General features: G+C 42.3%; 1 protein-coding gene across 2 annotated transcripts; it reads left to right on the top strand.

Annotated features, from left to right (window-relative positions):
• The first annotated feature begins 13,863 nt into the window (after nucleotides 1-13,863).
• LOC127772692 (SAGA-associated factor 11) lies at nucleotides 13,864-17,403 on the top strand. Of its 2 annotated transcripts, XR_008017452.1 has the most exons (4): nucleotides 13,864-14,215; nucleotides 14,287-14,607; nucleotides 16,738-17,022; nucleotides 17,128-17,403. XR_008017452.1 is itself a non-coding variant. In XM_052298645.1 (3 exons), the coding sequence occupies exons 1-3, from the start codon at nucleotides 14,174-14,176 to the stop codon at nucleotides 16,936-16,938; spliced, it is 564 nt and encodes a 187-aa protein (XP_052154605.1). In that variant the 5' UTR covers nucleotides 13,864-14,173; the 3' UTR covers nucleotides 16,939-17,403. The 2 variants fall into 2 exon arrangements, 1 of the variants encoding a protein (XP_052154605.1); XM_052298645.1 differs by having other exon boundaries at nucleotides 16,738-17,403.
• The last annotated feature ends 1,060 nt before the right edge of the window (nucleotides 17,404-18,463 follow it).

The following is an 18,463-nucleotide window of genomic DNA, read 5'->3' as shown; positions in this document are numbered from 1 at the left end:
GCTGGTCGGTGTAGAGGCTCGGTGGCGGCGGTGGTGGGGGTCGTCGGTGAGGAGGCGGCGTCGGTCCGAATGGAGGGCGGCGGCCGTGGGCTCGGTGGCGACGGCGGCGGGCTCAGTGATGGAGGACGACGGCGGCGCTAGGGTTCTAAGGAGGCGGGAAACTGTAGCGGGACTTAAAAAAATTTTCGATCCGATCTGAGAAACCCTAGTTATAGTAGAGTGATGAGTCATCTCAATCGGGCTTTGCCATAGGGCCCGTCACAGATGACTCATCTGTGACGGGCTCCATACTAATGCCCGATTGAGATGACATTCAGGCCCGTCACGGATGACTCATCTATGACGGGCCCTAAGATAATGCCCGATAGAGATAGATTAGTCTTTATATTTGTGAGTGCAAAATATATAGCTGCTATATAATAATTCAATTTATTAGTCATAATACATTTTCGGATAGTAAATGATTTCAAATCGAAATATGGTCAACAACAAAATTGTAGAGCTTATTAAGATCTACAACTTTTATTTTGGTCATTTGTCTATATAACTTTGTTCCCAACAGCTTGAAATTGATTTTGAAAATATAACAAATTAAAACAACATTTGTAAATAGTAAATGATTTCAAATGAAAAAGCCATAAACATCAAAGTTGTACAACTTATCAAGATCTACAACTTTTATGTTGGTCACTTCTTCATCCGACAAAGTGATAGTACCAATGTTTACAAAATTGACATATATGTGTTGATGTTTATAAACCAGATGAGAGAAATGTGATTTTTGTGAATAATATAACTATCACTTTGTCGGATGAAGAAGTGACCAAAATAAAAGTTGTAGATCTTGATGAGAGGATCAACTTTGTTGTTGACCATATTTCCATTTGAAATCATTTAGTATTTACAAATGCTGTTTAGATTTGTCATATTGTCAAAATCAATTTCAAGCTGTTGGGAACAAAGTTATATAGACAAATGACCAAAATAAAAATTGTATATCTTGATAACCTCTACAATTTTGTTGTTGACCATATTTCGATTTGAAATCATTTAGTATCCGAAAATGTATTATGACTAATAAAATGAATTATTATATAGCAGCTATATATTTTGTACGCACAAATATAAAGACTTGTTTTGAAAAATGGGAAAATAGTCATCGGTGACGGGCCTTAGTTAAAGCCCGATAGAGATTAATCTATCTCTATCGGGCATTATCTTAGGGCCCGTCACAGATGAGTCATCCGTGACGGGCCTTAATGTCATCTCAATCGGGCGTTAGTATAGAGCCCGTCACTGATGAGTCATCTGTGACGGGCCCTACGGCAAAGCCCGATTGAGATAGATTAATCTCTATCGGCCGTAAACTAAGGCCCGTCACCGATGACTTATCAAGATCTACAAGTTTTATTTTGGTCATTTTTCTATATAACTTTTTTCCCAACATCTTGAAATTGAATTTGAATATATGACAAATATAAACAGCATTTGTAAATACTAAATGATTTCAAATGGAAATATGGTCAACAACAAAGTTGATCCTCTCATCAGGATCTACAACTTTTCTTTTGGTCATTTGTAATAAAACAAAATTAGTCATATTAATGACTACACATATCAAGTCTTTGCAATAAAACAATAAAACAAAATACTTCATTCATTACAATAGATAAGTACAAATGCATCGGTCACAAGGTTATGCCTTCCGTATGATCTAAACGAGCATATGCCACATGCTCTTGGGGATCATCGTCAAGGTCAATGTGAGGTCTTACATGAAGATTATGGTTGTATTCTTCTTCATCGACGACGTTGTCAACTCCTACAATTCGGCGCTTTCCATCCCTCACGATGTGCATCTTCTTGTTTGAAGGGTCTTTTATGTAGAATATCTGCTCAACCTGTTTCGCAAGTACAAATGGTTCATCAGTGTATCCCACCTTTGATAGATCTACTAAAGTGAAACCTTCCTTGTCGGCTTTGACACCAGTGCGTAGATTCACCCAACGGCAGCGGAACAAAGGAACCTTGAACTTGACGTAGTTTAGCTCCTAGATCTCCTCAATGCGGCCGAAGTATGTGTTTGACCCAACTTGATCCTGGAATGCATCTATACGGACGCCGCTGTTTTGCACTGTGCTTTTGTCGTGTTGTTTGACGGTGTAAAATGTGTATCCATTTATATCGTATCCTTGCCATGTGTCTATGGTCCAAGACGGTCCCATCCCCAACAACTGTACTGTCTCATTTGGGACATCCGTGGACATTGTCACACGATTCTTGAACCATTCGTTGAACCGAGAATTATGTTCTCTGTTAATCCATGCATCAGATCGCCCCAAGTTCTCATCTCGGATTTTCGCTAAGTGCTCCTCAAAGTATGGGCCAACTTCTGCCATATGTTGGAATACAGCGTAATGAGCCTGCGCGTACGACGCTTGATCGGGCCTAATTCTTTTCCTTTCGATTGTGCCAACACCTGACAACCTTCCCTCGTGACGAGACGCAGGAACTTCGATAGGATCGGCATCGGACATTTAATTGACACAGAACTCAATAGCCTCCTCGGTCGTGTAACCTTCAATGATGCTCCCCTCGGGTTTAGCTCTGTTACGAACGTACGACTTCAGAACTCCCATGTACCTTTCAAACGGCCACATTTCCCTTAGAAAGGCCGGGCCACATAGTTTTGTTTGCTTCACCAGATGAACAGGGACATGAACCATTATATCAAAGAAAGATAATGGGAAAAACATCTCCAGGTGACAGAGGGTATTCACAATATCGGTCTACAACCCATCTAGATCTTCTGGATCTATAACCTTCTGTCCAATTGCATTGAAGAAGGCGCACAGACGTTGGATCGTGTGATGCACTTTCAGTGGTATAATGCCTCTGATAGCAATTGGCAAGATTTGTGTGATTAGCACGTGGCAATCGTGAGACTTCATTCCAACAAGTTTTAGATCGTCCAATTTAACATACTTACTTATCCTCGCTGAATAGCCCGATGGAACTTTAATATCCTTTAAGCATGATAACATTGTGATCTTCTCATCCTTCGACAATGTGTGGCAAGCTGGAGGGAGGTACACTCTACCTGTCTCCGCATCTCGTATGGGTTGGAGTTCACTGCGAATATTCATGTCTTGTAGATCAAGGCGCGTGTTCAACCCGTCCTTTGTCTTCCCGGGAATATTCAACATCAGGCCAACCAAACTCTCACACACATTCTTTTCTACATGCATGAGATCAATGCAATGACGGACATCAAGATCTTTCCAGTAAGGTAGCCGCCAAAATATGGATTTTTTCTTCCACATACCCTTCTCATTTGTCTTGCTACGTTTTCTTTTCTTCCCAAACTCATTGCTTATGTCCTTGACCATATTGTGGACCTCATCTCCGGACAAATCTTTGGGAGCAGGCTGAAGTTCTCTCTTACCGTTAAAAATTTTCTTCCTTCTTCTAAATGCGTGACATAGCGGGAGCCACCTCCAATGACCCATGTATACCATCTTTCGTGATTTCTTCAGCCACCGGCTTCGTGTATGTTCCTTGCAATCGGAGCATGCCTTCTTTCCTTTTATAGTTTGTCCGGAAAGATTACCGAGTGCAGGGTAGTCATTAATGGTGCAGAACAATAGAACTCTTAGCTTGAAGTTCTCCTGACCATATGCATCCCAAGTTTCCACACCTTCTTTCCAAAGAATCTCCAGATCGTCGATAACAGGCTCCAGGAATACATCGATATCATTGCCGGGTTGCCTCGGACCTTGTATTAACAAGCACAACATAATATATTTTTGTTTAAAGCATAACCATAGCGGGAGGTTATAGTTCGCAATAAGAACTGGCCAAGTGCTGTGAGTACTACTCATGTCACCGAAAGGATTCATGCCATCCGTACACAGATATATCCTCATGTTTCTAGGGTCGGCAGCAAAGTCTTTGTGTTTTCGATCGATATTCCTCCATTCAATCGAATCCGCTGGGTGTCTAAGCATACCGTCATTCCTTCTCTCCGTGGCGTGCCAACGTACTAACTTCGCTTCGTTCGGGTTGGCAAAGATTCTCTTGAAACGATCAATGATAGGTAGATACCACATAACCTTCGCTGGACCACCCCTCTTTGACTTATTTTCTTCGTCAGCACTTTTCTTTCGCTTGTATCGAGAAGCCTTGCAGACAGGACAAGCATCCAAGTCCGCATATTGCTTGTGGTACAATATGCAGTCATTTGGACAAGCGTGAATTCTACGGACCTCTAACCCCAGTGGACACAGAACCTGCTTTGCTTCGTACGTCGTCGCGGGCAATGTGTTCTCGACAGGAAGCATAGCCTTCAAAATTCCTAAAAGATCCGTGAAACTCTTGTCTGTCCATCCACTACTTGCCTTCAGCTTCATTAGGTCCAAGGTAACTGACAACTTAGTGTGTTTTGCTTTGCATCCAGCGTACAGAGGCGTCTCGGAATCAATGACCAACCTGCTGAACTTCATTCCATCTCTCTCATTCTGGGCTGGGTCCTCAACGTCACGTAACATGTCTTGCAGCAGATCGTGATCCACATCAACCATTTCACCGCCCAATGGAGAAGGTATAAACATGTCATGCTTATCTTCATCTTCCTGATTATGCGCACCACTTCTGTCTGCTGCTACTCCACTTCCTGATTCTTGCTCTCCATGCTTCACCCAACATGTATAGCCCTTCATGAATCCTCGTTGTATCAAATGACCGTGTACGTCCTCTGCGGCTATCAAACATATTCTCATTCTTGCAATCTGCACATGGACAACACATGTAATCACTATTTCTTCTTTTCCGATCCTCCTCCGCGGCGTTCATAAAATTTATTACGCCCTTTCTATACTCCATAGACTGACGTTTCAAACTTTTCGCATACATCCAACTTCGATCGATTGCTACAAAATAAAAAAAAAACAAATTACATGCACATCTTATAAGATCAGTATTGCAAAAGTAATACGTGATGAAATTGCTCAATTAATGATTAATATTACTCACTTGATTGATCCATTTTGATCACTTTTGGGAATTTTCTGTTTTCCTTGGAAAAAAAGAAAAAAATCGCCCCCTACAGCCTCCCACCAAAATAGTGAACAGTGGGATACAGTTACACTAGGTGGTGGGGGGTATTTATACTGTGCAAAAAATATCTGTAACGGCCCTAAAACAATCAACGGTGACGGGCATACAAGTAATCTCTATCGGGCCTTAATAAAAGCCCGTCAAAAAAGAGTGTCATTTGTGACGGGCATTAAACTTATCTCAATCGGGCCTCTAGTTGGAGCCCGTCACAGATGACCCACATTTGTGATGGGCTTCGTTTAGGGCCCGATTGAGATATGGAACCCTCATCTCAATCGGGCCTCAACTATGGCCCGTCACAGATAAGTGTCATCCGTGACGGGCTTTAGTTTTATGGCGATATACCATGGCTGTGCGACCATAGCCCGATTGAGATTACTTCCTTGTGATGGCCCGTAAATTCCAGTTTTGTTATAGGCCGTCACAGATGGAAGGATCTGTACTAGTGTATGGAAATTAGTTAGAAGGTAGGTGTGAAAATTCATCGTTTTAAATAGTTTGCTTTAATCAGAGTTCATACAAGTCATTACGTTGCATTTATTTTGGACCATTGGATTTCAATTAAGGTTCCCAAATCATATTGCAGTTAAAAAGATATATATATATATATATATATATATATATATATATATATATATATATATATATATATATATATATATATATATAGCGAGAGAGAGAGAGAGAGAGAGAGAGGGTTGGGTCATGCCAACCCTGTGATCCTGTAGGCAATGTCACACCCGGAGTTTTCCTCTTTTTCTTAGTTTTCAATTCGTTAATAAATCACCCGAAGAAAATGTTCTGTTTAACCTGGAGCAAATCTTAATTTAATAATCCGAGTAATAATCCGAATGGCCATGAGATTTTTTTTTTCGAATTCTTCATGCTCTAATCCACTAACAAGATTTTCAGATGAATATTCAAAGCAGAGGAAGTAACCCCGTTAACCTAATAAAAATCGTCTGGGTTCACTCTAATTAATTCTTTCCCCTTCCTCCTTTGGTCGTGGACCGTTTTTGGTTCACTTTCTGCCCGCGGTCCGCCGCATCGTCTGACCCCTTGTCGTTTTCGGCCTCACACTGTGTTCACGGGTCGAGTCCCTGTCATATTCCGATTCCATCGCCGTTTTCTTTTTCTTTCCTAAAACGGCACCGCCTCCTTTTCCCCTACAACTCCCTTTGCCACCACCCCAGCTGCACGCCTCTCCCTTCTCACTAGTTGCGTGCCGCCCCTCCCCCTTCTCCTTTGCCACGGCGCATCCGGCCCCACCAAATCCCATCACCACCTATATAAGTACCGCACCCCCTCTTATTTTTGTTCTATTTCCAAGCCGCCCTAACCCTAGCCGCTCCTCCCCCTCCTCTCCTGCGCCGCGCCGCTGCTTGCCACCGCCTTGCCACGCCGCCGCCTCCCCGCTGTCGGGTCGCCGCCGTCGCCATCATCTCCGGTGAGCCCTTTCCTTCCCCTTGTCCCTCGCCGGTATGGTTCACCGTCGACTTACCCCATCTAATATAATATATCTGTGTTGTGCCCTAGTTGCCGTCGTCGCCGTCCGTGTGTTGCCGCCGGGTCGCCACCATCGTCGCTCCTCCACCGGTTGCCGTTGTTTCTCGGTGATGTATCCTTTCATTTCATCTCTCCGTCTAGTGCGTCGCCGTCGCGGTGCCGCCATTGCCAGTGCTTGCCCTAGCCGCCGCGTTGCTGCGGCTGCCACAGCCATCGCGCCGCCTTGCCGAGCCGCTGCAGCCGCCGCTGCCACTGCCGGTCGTGTTGTCGCCACGTGCCACGCGTCTACCGCTGTCGTGCCGGCCTCGCTTTGTCGTGCCATGTCTTGCCGCGTTCCACGTAGTGTATCTCTGTCATCCCGATTCGGTCAAGCCGAGTCGGTAAAACCCTAGAGTCGTTTGGTTGGTTCTGTGACCGACCCGAGCAGCCGGTTTCGCTCGCCGGTTAGGTGGATCGTTTGAGTGGTGCCATGACATCGTAGGTCGATTCGTTGAGTCGCTGACCCATGGGGCTTGTCTACCGTTGTTCTATTCCGTTGATCTTGTCTGCCCTCGGGGCGCTAATATTTAATAATGGAATAAGGTTTCCGGTTAATAGTAATTACACTGTGCATATTCTAAAATTCATATCTAAAGTATCCGTGCTCCGTTTTAATCCATTCAAGTCTCAGTAAATTCATAAAAATGTCTAGAATCCATTAAAAATGGTTTCTTTTATTGTTTTAGTAGACTTATAGCATGTTTGCTTGTGTTCTTTGTTTGTCGTATAGAATCCGGCAGTTCTGACGCTCCCGTTTACTACGAAGTGGTCGCCGAAGTCTCATCAGCTCAGGAGCAAGGCAAGTCATACATACAACATTGATCATATTGAACCTACTTTATAAAATCCCCTGCTTTCTATTAAACTGCATTGGTTTTATAATGTCACATGGGATGGATGCCTATTGTTACCTTATGTCTTTGATAGCTTGGGATATACATTGATTAGATGATTGGTTTAGGTGATGCTTAGCCATGCTTAAATCAATTAGCACATTATGGGTTTCATCTTAATTTAGTCCTTAATTTAATGATAATGTACCACCATGGTATTCATTTAATTAAACTAAAATATGTTTAAATGGTGGATTGTGGGTGCATGGTTTTGCTAGTCGCACCAATGGCAATTAAGGACCGGTTCTCGCAAAACCCTAGAAGAATTGCTCGTACTTACCACAAGCCAGCATGGGCTACAGGCTGAATTTGGAGTGTAGCTTAACCTAGCCGACGTACCAAGGCAAGGGTAGGCGTGATGGAGTAGGAATGATCGTGTTACGGTCTCTGCTGCTTCCGTATTCACCTAGGCACAAGAGGGGACTACCCGTTGCCTGTTGAGGAGTGGGGGTGAAACCTGATGTGGGTACGATTGGTTAGGGAGGGTTATGTGAAGGGTTCTGTCACAGTTTATTTCCGAGGTACTGTGGTGGTATTGAGGCGCATGGTAACATGTCATGGGTTTGTGTCTTGTGGGTAAATTTGAACACCTCTGATCAGAGTAAAACTATTCGAATGGTTGTGCCCGCGGTTATGGGCTGTCTACTAGATTCACCATGATTAGTCTCATCTTAATAATTGGAAGTGTTGAACTGGTTTAGTTTAGATGGTTTGGTTGGGCCTGTTTCAACATGGTTAAATGTTGGGAAGTGATGTTTAATATTGATTAATTTATATCTACTGTTTTACTATATTCAACTTGTGATTTTAAAATGCTTGCTTTTATGCAAATCCTATAGCTCTCCTTTGCTATTATCCTGCATCATGCCTTCCATTGGTATGACTTGTTGAGTACAATAGATAGTACTCAGTCTTGCTTTATTTTTCCCAACTCTCAAAAGCAGAATATAATTCGGATGGAGATTTCTACGAGGATTAGGCTTGTTCTGGACGTTGAGGATGCCTGTGGTTATGGAAGATGCTACGCTAGCAAGAAGATCTTAGTTTAGATTATTCGATAATTTAATTCCGCTGCATATGTAAGACCTTTTTATATCTTTGTAAGACGTGGATCTATGTATCAATTTGTTGTTTGTATACTCTGGCTAGTCCTGGACAGAGATTTTAATACATTTGCTTGAAATTCGGGTTAGCGAATTTTTGGGCGTGACAGGCAAACTGCTCAAGTCACCCTTGACATTGCCCTACCTTCCGCTTGCATGCTAGCGCTCATGTCACCACAGAACCACCCATGTTACAACCACTTCTTGTTGCTGTATGGTCTACTTCATATCGCAGTGAGTTGATCCCCGCCACCGTAAGCACGAAGCTATCTTGGGGAGTGCCTCCCCCACTATGGTAACTTGTCTGTTTACTTTTCCGCATTTGCATTACTAAAAGAAAAAATGATAAACATTTATAAAACATAAAGATATAAAAAAATATTGGCTTTCCTATATGCAGTAAGAATGTTCTAAGTTTACCTAGTTGAAATGATGAATAGTTGTTCTGTTCTTACTTCTCTCTAGTGCTTAGTTTAAAGTTTAGTCTTCACTATAGTTTTTGAATTTAATTTGTTGGTAAAAAATCTTTGCCTTGAACTTGAAACTTGTGGGTTGCAAAAAGCATGATCTACGTCTAGGTTGATGTTTTGAATATGAACCGGTGAAATAGAGTGCTATGATCTTTCTCTGAGTGATACTGGAACTCCGAAGCATTTATTTTTCGAAAAGAATAAAATTTATAAGTTCCTCAATGATGATAAATTCCCACCAGAGCCATATGATGATCTTAATACAATGGGTTAATTGGATACATGCCATTACAACTTTTATGGTTTTGATATATACCATTACTATTCAACTATTTAGAACCATGCCATTATAATTTCATCGTTTTCAATATGTGCCACTACTTATCCCTTCAGGGTATTTTCTCAAATATTTTGACCGAAGTGCCCCTGTCTTCTTCCTCTCTCCCGTTCATCTTCTCCCCACCCTTATCCTCCTAGAAGCAACAACTCAAGTCATAGCAGCAGGGTGGTCAGGCCACCGGCGACGGCATGGGGTGTGGCAGCAAACGATGTAGTTCTGGTGGATCTGGAGACCACGGCCACCTGAACAACGCAGCACTCCTCCTACCGTCCAACTACGCCGTCCAAGACGCGAGGATGGGGACGGTGGGAGGAGCAGCCACCTCCTGTGGCGAGGATGGGGGCGGGACGGGCCGGGGTGGGGACCTTGAGGCGAGGCAGTGACGAATGGGATGGAATCAACAGCATCGGGCTGGTGCCATCCATCGTCATCGCCATCTGTAAGCTCAACTTCTTCCTCTGTCGTCCACAAGCTCATTGGCGACAATAGTCCCTGCCTTGCCGACAACCTCAACAGGGGGGAAGGCTGGATCTTGAGGAAACTCTCCCGTGCAGCGCTCCTCACTAACATTTAACCTAATAAATCAAAGAACTCAATCAGGAGAAAAAAAACATGGGAAAAAAAATCAAAGAGCAACCCCATATATAAAAGGCAGGAGCAAAAACCGTCACAAAGATTCGACCTGATGAATCAAACAAGAACCAGAGTAGGAGCAAAAATCGTAAGGAAAGAAATAAAAGAAAAAAACAAAAATAAATAAACAGGAAAAAAATCGTGGGGAAATTCTCTACTCGCTGAGTGGTGTACTCCTCATGGATGCAACCAGGTTGGATGCCACCTGCCCGGCGCACCACTGCCTCACCGGCCCTGCCACCGCCGCTACTTTTGCTTAGAGCTGCAGCTCCATGGAGAAGATGAACGGGAGAGAGAGTATGGGATGAATGAAGAGGTTAGGGATAATATGGTCCAAAAGATTTAGAAAAAGCAACAAAGGGGTAAGTAGTGGTATATTTAAAATAGCTGTGAAGTTATAGTGGTATGGTTCCAAATAGATGAATAGTAATAGTATATTTCAAAACTGCAAAAATAATAATGGCATGAATCTAATTAACCCTAATACAATAGCCTATACTCATATGCTACCTGCTTTTACATTGGAATATAATTAACCCTAATACAAGGTTGTGACCCTTGTGAGATTCTTTTCATGCTTTCTTGATCAAGATGTCCATTCACGTGCACCCACCATATATGCTTGATCTCTACACAAGAGATTAGAAAAAACATGCCATTGACCTATCATAATTGTGCTAGCTCTACACTGGGGTGAGCAACAGTTCCATCCACCAAATAAATACTCCACCATGTGATTCAAAATGTCTCTTATAGTAGTCTACAATAAGAGATGGCTGAAGAAAAAAAAAGAGATAGAAGGGTAGAAAATATTCTAAATCATTATGAGAAGAAAACAAATTGAGAAAAAAGAGAAAAGGAGTACTCAATAAATATATTTGGGCAATCATGAAAAAAAGAGATAGTTGGAGAAAAACCAACCACATCTCCATGTTAGGAATAAAAGAGTTCTTGGATCCTCTATTTTATTTTGCAATATATGTGATGCAAGTATTGCCATATCTTTTTCTCTACCACAAGCTCCACATATAAACCTTTTAGAGGTAAAAAGAGACAATACTGGAATATTATACGCATTGAGTGATCGAGAGTATCATTTGAGGAACTTTGTTTTAATTGCAAAAATTCTCGAAAACCTCGGGAATGAAAGTTGAAACAAAGACAAGGTGATTTGTGCTCTATGATCCATTCTGTTCTGCAACTACCCAAGGCGAGGATAAGTTACCCAAGGCGAGGAGAAGTTATAAGCCCCACGAGGAATAAGGTAATAAATGTAAAAGTACTATTGCTAACTTATTCAAATCCTAGGTAGAAGAGTATGTTGTAGACATAGTACTATTGCACTAGTCAAAATTGTTCCATTTCTCAATTGCCCAGGATCGCATGGTAGACACTACAAAGACCCACAAGTACAGGCATGGCTTTGAATAATTTGTTTGCATGATTAAGTAAGGAAGTCATAACCCTATTGTAGGGTCCATAGCCTTCACTCAGGATGAGCAAAGGTTAAGTGTGGGGGTGTTGTTAACGGTCCTTAAATCATAATATCAGACCATCAGTACCTGCATATAATGAAATAAAATATGGTATCCAACTTAATAGTAGGGATTATTACTAATCATTTATACTTGTGTTGGTGAAATATGTGTATGCAGGTATTTTATGCAGAAAACACACCTGTCATGCGATAAAATACATCTCCGAACAATCCGGACACTATTACACAGATTGGAGGGCTCACATGTCAAACAAAACCACCTAGAATTGAGCCCAACCAAGGTATAACATGTTGGGGGCCACTAGGCAGCCTCCTAGCCGAAGGAGTGGCCGGGAGGTGGCCCAGAAGTTCGCCCGAACTAGGAGGTCGACCGAACCGCCTTTGCGTCCTCTCACCATCTGCTTCCACGTGTACGCTCCCGATGGCTCCCCAATGATTGTTATGCCGGGTTCCTCGGCAGTTACTGCCATTACAACCGTCATATGGCCCTATAAAAGGAGGAGCGCAAGTCACTCTCAACACACACAACTCTTTGGGGTACTATCTTCTTCCTATGTAGGCTTAGTCACTTCTTAGTAGAAAATAAGTAGAGTGAGGGGAAGCTCTGGAGGAGTGCCTGGAAGTTTGGCGCTCTCTCCGACTTCTACCTCAATGGATGCAGCATTCTAGGAGGAATTCTGGAGGAGTACTGGAGCTGTCATTACACTCTGCTTCAAGTTCGGAGAAACTTCTATAAAGTAAATATCCGGGATCCTTTTTTTATGTTATTTAATTACTTAGTCCAAGTGAGATAGATTTCCATCTTTGTAGGTTTATTGTTTAGTATTCGTACTAAGTGCTCTAGTACTAGGACTATTGATAAAGAAGGAAGTTCATACGCAAATATTAGAGCAGTAATTAATAACTTAGGCATGATATCTAGGTTAGAGATTACCTTTGTTTGTTGTGTACCCCACGGTTTTGTCAGAGGTAGACGGCAGGTGGTGACAGCTCTGATTCTCGTCCTAGTAGACAAGACGCGGATAGACGGACACCCACGTGATTATGCGTGGCTAACTTAAATTAGTTGTGGACGCCACCCACAAGCTCACCCACGACCACGACGTCATTCTTGTGCTTGCAAGTGGACATCACCTTCTTCACGCTCTCCCATGGTTGAGCCTTCATCAAGCTTTCCGTTGGCTACCTCCATCAAGCTTGCCACACTGCTATCCTCGAGCATACCCACGATCCTTCGCCAAGCCGCAATAGGCTTGTCTTCCAAGGTGCTTTACTGCTTTTGCAAGTGAAGAAAGAAGATAAAAGAGCATGCTGATAATAAAGTAACTACAGTTTTAACGAAATGCTAAAATAAGTAACGGAGATAACTTTCGGGACTAAAAACGAAAACATTTGATGCTTTGAAACCAAGAGCTACATGAGAGTAGGTCTAGGTGATATCAAGCCAGCGGGATTCCCTACCTTACCCTTCTTCACCCATATCTAGTGGCTAACGCTGTCATGTTGTCCATATCCCCTTCACATTTCTAACCTCTCCAGTGTCATCTTTAACTTCGGGGCCTCTTTGTTTGTCTTCTCCCCCATCTCTATTGATGAATCCAACATCGACCTCGCGTTTCTGTCTTTTTCTCATGACCCCGAATTTCTCTATAAATCCGCCTCCTGCCCCCCTACCATTCTCCTACCATCTTCAACCCCCAAAATCCTAATTTAAAGAAAATCTATCGAAATTTTAGTGCCATCCCATCGACACCAAAGCTTAACAAGAAAGTTATTGTTACCAGTGAGTCAATCATCCCCCTATCTTTCCTCTCTTCCTGCCTCCAGTCCAAGATGGAATCAGATGGATAGGCTGTTGGATCTCGATCGAATGACACTAATCAGTAGACTGAAATTTGAACTATTTGTATCCATCCACTTAAATTTGGGGAATTTCGGTTGAACGATGCAGGAAGTATAATTTTTTTCCTTTCCATATGCTCGCTCCAAACCACTCTTCCCGTAGACAAAATTACCATCGTAAAAAGGGATTTCACCAAAACACCACTCTACATTTAAAAAATTGCATGTAAAAATATTTGCGCGGTATTTACTTTATAATCTATATTTTTTTATATACTTAAATTTATTTAACTAAGTGCATTTTGGTCAACAAAGATGTGAGAAAATGGAGAATTGTGAGAAAATGGCATTTGGGTGAAACCCTCTGCATTGAGACTGGCATAATGGAAAATCCTAAATGTAAAATGGTACTGTATTATGGCAAAACCCCTTTTTAAGATGGTATAATGGCAATTTTCTCGGCCTGACTGACGCCGGCCGACCTCGCCTTCTCCTTCCCCGGCATCGGCGACCCTGAATTGCGGCTGCCCTCGCTTCCTCCCCGCGGCCACCGCGTCGTCCCTCCGCCGGCATCAGCTCAACGCCGCCGTCCTCCTCCCTTCGCCGGCGCCGACGAGCCGACGACCACTCCACGCAGCCGCCCTCGCCTGCTGCATCGACCCTGAGCGGCCGCGCCATCGCCTCCGCCTCCGCCGACCGCGTTTTTTTCCCCCGATCGGGGCCCGGAGGAGGCCATGTCGTCTTCCACCGACGCCCCTGTCAGCCCTCGCTCCCAGGTAACACCACCCCAACCCTCGCCTTCCTCCTCCTCCTCCCGCGATCTGACCGAGGGATTGCGGTGGCGCAGTTCGCGCTGGCCTGCTTCGAGGAGCTTCTTGAGACCGCGGTGGTGGACGTGGCCTCCGAGTGCCACCGCATCGCGCGCCTGGGCCTCGACCGCGGCGTCGACGCCGAGGAGGAGGAGCTCCGCGCCTGGGCCGCCCGCGACCACCCGGGGGCCGAGGAGGGCGGCGGCGCCGTCGGCGGTGGCGGAGGGAACAAGGGGGTGGTCGATGTATTTGGCCAGGTGCTCCCCGCCGTGGCCGCCGACCTCGTCGACTGCATGAACTGCGGACGCCCCGTCGCCGCCGGCCGCTTCGCCCCTCACCTCGAGAAGTGCATGGGCAAGGTAATCTCCCCCCAGTCGCACCCACCGGCCACCGCAGTTTTGCGGCTAGCTGCTGCGCCCATATTGTCGTGTTAAGTCTCAGTGCTATCGTTTTCGTTAGAATCAGAATGGTAGTTCTTCATTGCTACTAACTACTCATAGATCGTTTAATTGATTTGTTTTAAGCAAGTAGGAATGCAGTATATATGGATAGGCTTAGTTGGTGTGTGCTGATCTGAGTGATGTGATAAGCCACCTCGTTAATTGTTTTCCTGATGAATTGGGATTGGTTTCAGAAAGTAAAGGAATTGGGGATGGTAGTATAGTCTTCTCACTGAAACCCACAGCAAACCAGCTGCTGCTTCATACAGTTTTGTGATTGAGATAACAATGGATCATAATGGGCTGCTGCATCTGTAAACTGGAATTGTTTTTGCCTGGAGAAAGCAAGACATCAGTGCACAAAAGAGCTTGTTGGTTTGGGGATATTCTTAATAATGCTTTGCATGCACATAAAAAAGAATCAAGTGAAGCTTCCACATAACTTGTTTGTTTTAACGTGGCACTTGTTTAAAACCTTAAACTGTAATAAAATGTCAATTTTGTTCTGTCAGTTAAATCACCAATTATCTGTTGGTATAGCTTATGCACGCAACTAACTAACTAATTCCATATATAACTATCTTCTTTTTGTGGAAAATGTTACTGGTTAGTGGAAACATATTTTGAATATCTTTCTTCTGCATGAATGCAGTAACTTCAGTGATACTTCACCAGAATAATGCACTCACTAAATGCTGGTGTCTCAAACGTTTAATTTAAAGCTATATGCCATAACAGCATTCTAAAATGTGAAAGTTCATACAGTAAAATGATTGATTGTACTGCAAACTACGCTTTAGCTTGTCATGTTTACTCCATGTGAGATATACACAATGTGCAGGCCTATGCCATTTGACATTTCTGACAAATGGTTAGTTTCAATCACAGGAATTTAACAACTTATTCTCATTCAGGCAGTTGTACATCAGAATGTTTAAGTTGTGGTCAAATGTAGAATGGCACTGTGGGGTAACTTGTTGCAGAACTTCTATAATTACAGTTGTGTATTAACATATTTCTTCAAGTTCTGATTGATTTGCAAAAGACATCTATTGACACTAAAACCGATATTTATTATCCACCAGAATATATGGACATTATTAAACTATCTCTGGATTTTTCAGTTAAGTCAATTATTGATGATTATTGAGAAGTTTGTTTCATCAATCTGAAGTCTGGGCACTTGGGCACTTGATTCAATGTTGTTCTTGACAGTTCAGCTTTAGAATATTATCCTGATAAATTATTTTCTGATGTTTGATCTTTCTTTTTCCTGTTTGAGTCATTGAGAAGATGTTTGATCTTAAAGTTTGTTGCAAATCTTCACGTTCTGATTATAAAACCTTCCATTTTTATGTGCTGACTTGGAACAAACAGGCTAACCGAACAACTCCCTATTTTGTTTAGATCAATTGAATTCACGATTTTGGAATTTTTCTGGAATAACTCAGATATGTCAAGCAGTCGGTATGATTATGAATTGGTCATCTTAAATTAAATTCAGAGGAACACATACTTAAGAGAAGTCCATAACGGCACCTATGTAGAATAGGATATCATTAACACCTCAAGCAAGTTCTCATGTATTCTAAATGTTAAACCATTAATTAGAGATATATGATGCTCTTGTTCAGTTACTGAAGGAGCCATGAATTAGGGTTGACTGTAAATTGGTACTATTCTATTAGGGTATCCTTTATCAATTTCTGTCCTAACCAACCTACATGTGCACGGCAAAGGAGGTGTTTGTGCTAATTCTCTGCACTTATAGAATGCAAATGTTGTAGGATCTTCTCTTTTTCCACCCTTCTTTCTATACCTCTTCTGTGCATTGTCTTCATTCTGTTTTCATCCTATCTAGTGCCTGGACTTCCCTAAACTAGTTTTATCTGTTGATCAGTTGCCGATAAATTCATGAGACGCGCGCACAGCATTTTTGTCACATTTATGGGTTATTATTATGTGTCTACTCCACTTTACCTTGTTGTGCCTAATGTATATTGCATGAAGCAATTTGCCTGTATCTCTTTTTAACAGTTGCACTTTCAGGGACGCAAAGCTCGCACAAAAACAACAAGAAGTAGTACCGCTGGACGAACTAGGAACAACAATGGTAGCGCGGCTTCTTCATACTCCCCGTATTCCAGCCCAGCTATCGCTAACAGAGCAAGCCTTCCTAACGGTGTCACTGATGGCAGTGCCAGTGTCACAGGAGAGGATCACAGCAATCACATATTGCCGGAGCCCTGAGCACCTGACTGTAACACCGTGTTTCAGCCACCTTACCAAATACCAGTGTTTGGGCACCATGGCCGGTCTGCAACACATTCCTTGGTAAAACTGGTGCTTGTCAGTCACCTTTGTAGCTGGAGTTCTCTATAAATTATGGTAAGAAAAACTGCCGTTTTTTAATCGATGGATTTTCGCCACTTTGTACAGAGCCGACAAACTCTTCATTCCGGTGACTGGCAGCAGTAGCCATGAGTATACCGGCAACATATAAAGGAGGCATGAGTAACCATGAGTAAACCTGCAACATATAAAGGACTTCCCCGTTCGAATTAGATGAAATATGGATGAACGGTAATCTATTTGTTTATATGATAGGGATGAGTTAAGGGGTATTTAGCTTGAACAAGTGGTCTAAGGCTCTAAGCAATGCTGATGTAGAAGGGCGTTGCTGAAAGTTCAGAGAAATTAAATTGTATTTTTGGATGTGTGACGTAAATAATGCGCGGCAATAATCTGGGCCCATCAGCCCTCCTGAACGAGCCCAACAACCTCATCTTTTCCATCTTTTCTCTTATGCTTATATTTATAAACTAAAATTTAAATTTTCAATATTAAATTTTGAGTTGATTTTAAGGTTTTTTTTCTTGGTGTATATTTTCCCGTCTTTGCTTTTAGATTGTTAAGAACACGTATATAAAAGTTTTGTTAACAAATTATTTTTCGTTTGTAAATATGTTGTTTGGCTTATTCCCTGAATTTTGAATAAGCCAAACGATTGCCCAGCAAAGTTCTTGTCAGTTGTCACCGCTAATTCTGAATTCTGAAAGCCGCCTTGGCCCTGCTCTCTATCTCATTCTCCTCTATCCTCTTTGTGTGGTTTTCTACTTTTCTCCCCTCTGCATTGCTACGTTGCTTTAGAAAAGAGTAAGATTATTTGTTTCCTTTTTCTTTTTTTTTTCAACATTTGCTTTTCTTTTATCGGATAATAAATTCTAGTACTCCTTCCGTTTCAGGTTATAAGATATTTTGACTTTGGTCAAAATCGAAACTACTATAAGTTTGACTAATTTTATAGAAAAAATAGTAGTAATATTTTTTAACCCAAGACAAATATATTATAAAAATTTGTTCAATTATAGATTTAATGAAACAATGCTGGTATTGTAAATATTACTACTTTTTTTATAGAATTAGTCAAATTTAAAATAGTTTGACTTTGACCAAAATTAAAACGTCTTGTAACCTGAAACGGATGGAGCAGTACATATGCTCATGCTCCACCATGAATGCAATCAGCACCGACCGCGTATCGGCGTATGTACGTTCTTTTTGCAATGTGGTACTAGTAGGACTTCGACGCAATGACCAGTGCGAGTCTAGATGAAATATGTAATCCTAAATTTCAAGTTCTGTAACATGAACACAACCTTCACAATGTCGTATCACATCCTCACAAGCCGTTGTTCCGTTGTGGAGTATAATTTATAAAATATTCGCTTATACGTGTTCTTCACATTGCTGACATACCTGCACTCAACACATT

The sequence above is a fragment of the Oryza glaberrima genome, chromosome 5, assembly GCF_000147395.1.
Source record: "Oryza glaberrima chromosome 5, OglaRS2, whole genome shotgun sequence".
Lineage (NCBI taxonomy): Eukaryota > Viridiplantae > Streptophyta > Magnoliopsida > Poales > Poaceae > Oryza > Oryza glaberrima.
Note: the sequence above shows the minus strand (reverse complement) of the source record. Positions and strands in the feature narration are given on the sequence as shown.

Excerpts from the sequence above, each read along its gene's own strand:
- LOC127772692 (XM_052298645.1), top strand. The coding sequence starts at position 14,174 with ATGTCGTCTTCCACCGACGCCCCTGTCAGCCCTCGCTCCCAG. Across the intron at positions 14,216-14,286 it reads CTGTCAGCCCTCGCTCCCAG|TTCGCGCTGGCCTGCTTCGA; the intron begins GTAACACCACCC and ends GCGGTGGCGCAG. Across the intron at positions 14,608-16,737 it reads TCGAGAAGTGCATGGGCAAG|GGACGCAAAGCTCGCACAAA; the intron begins GTAATCTCCCCC and ends TTGCACTTTCAG.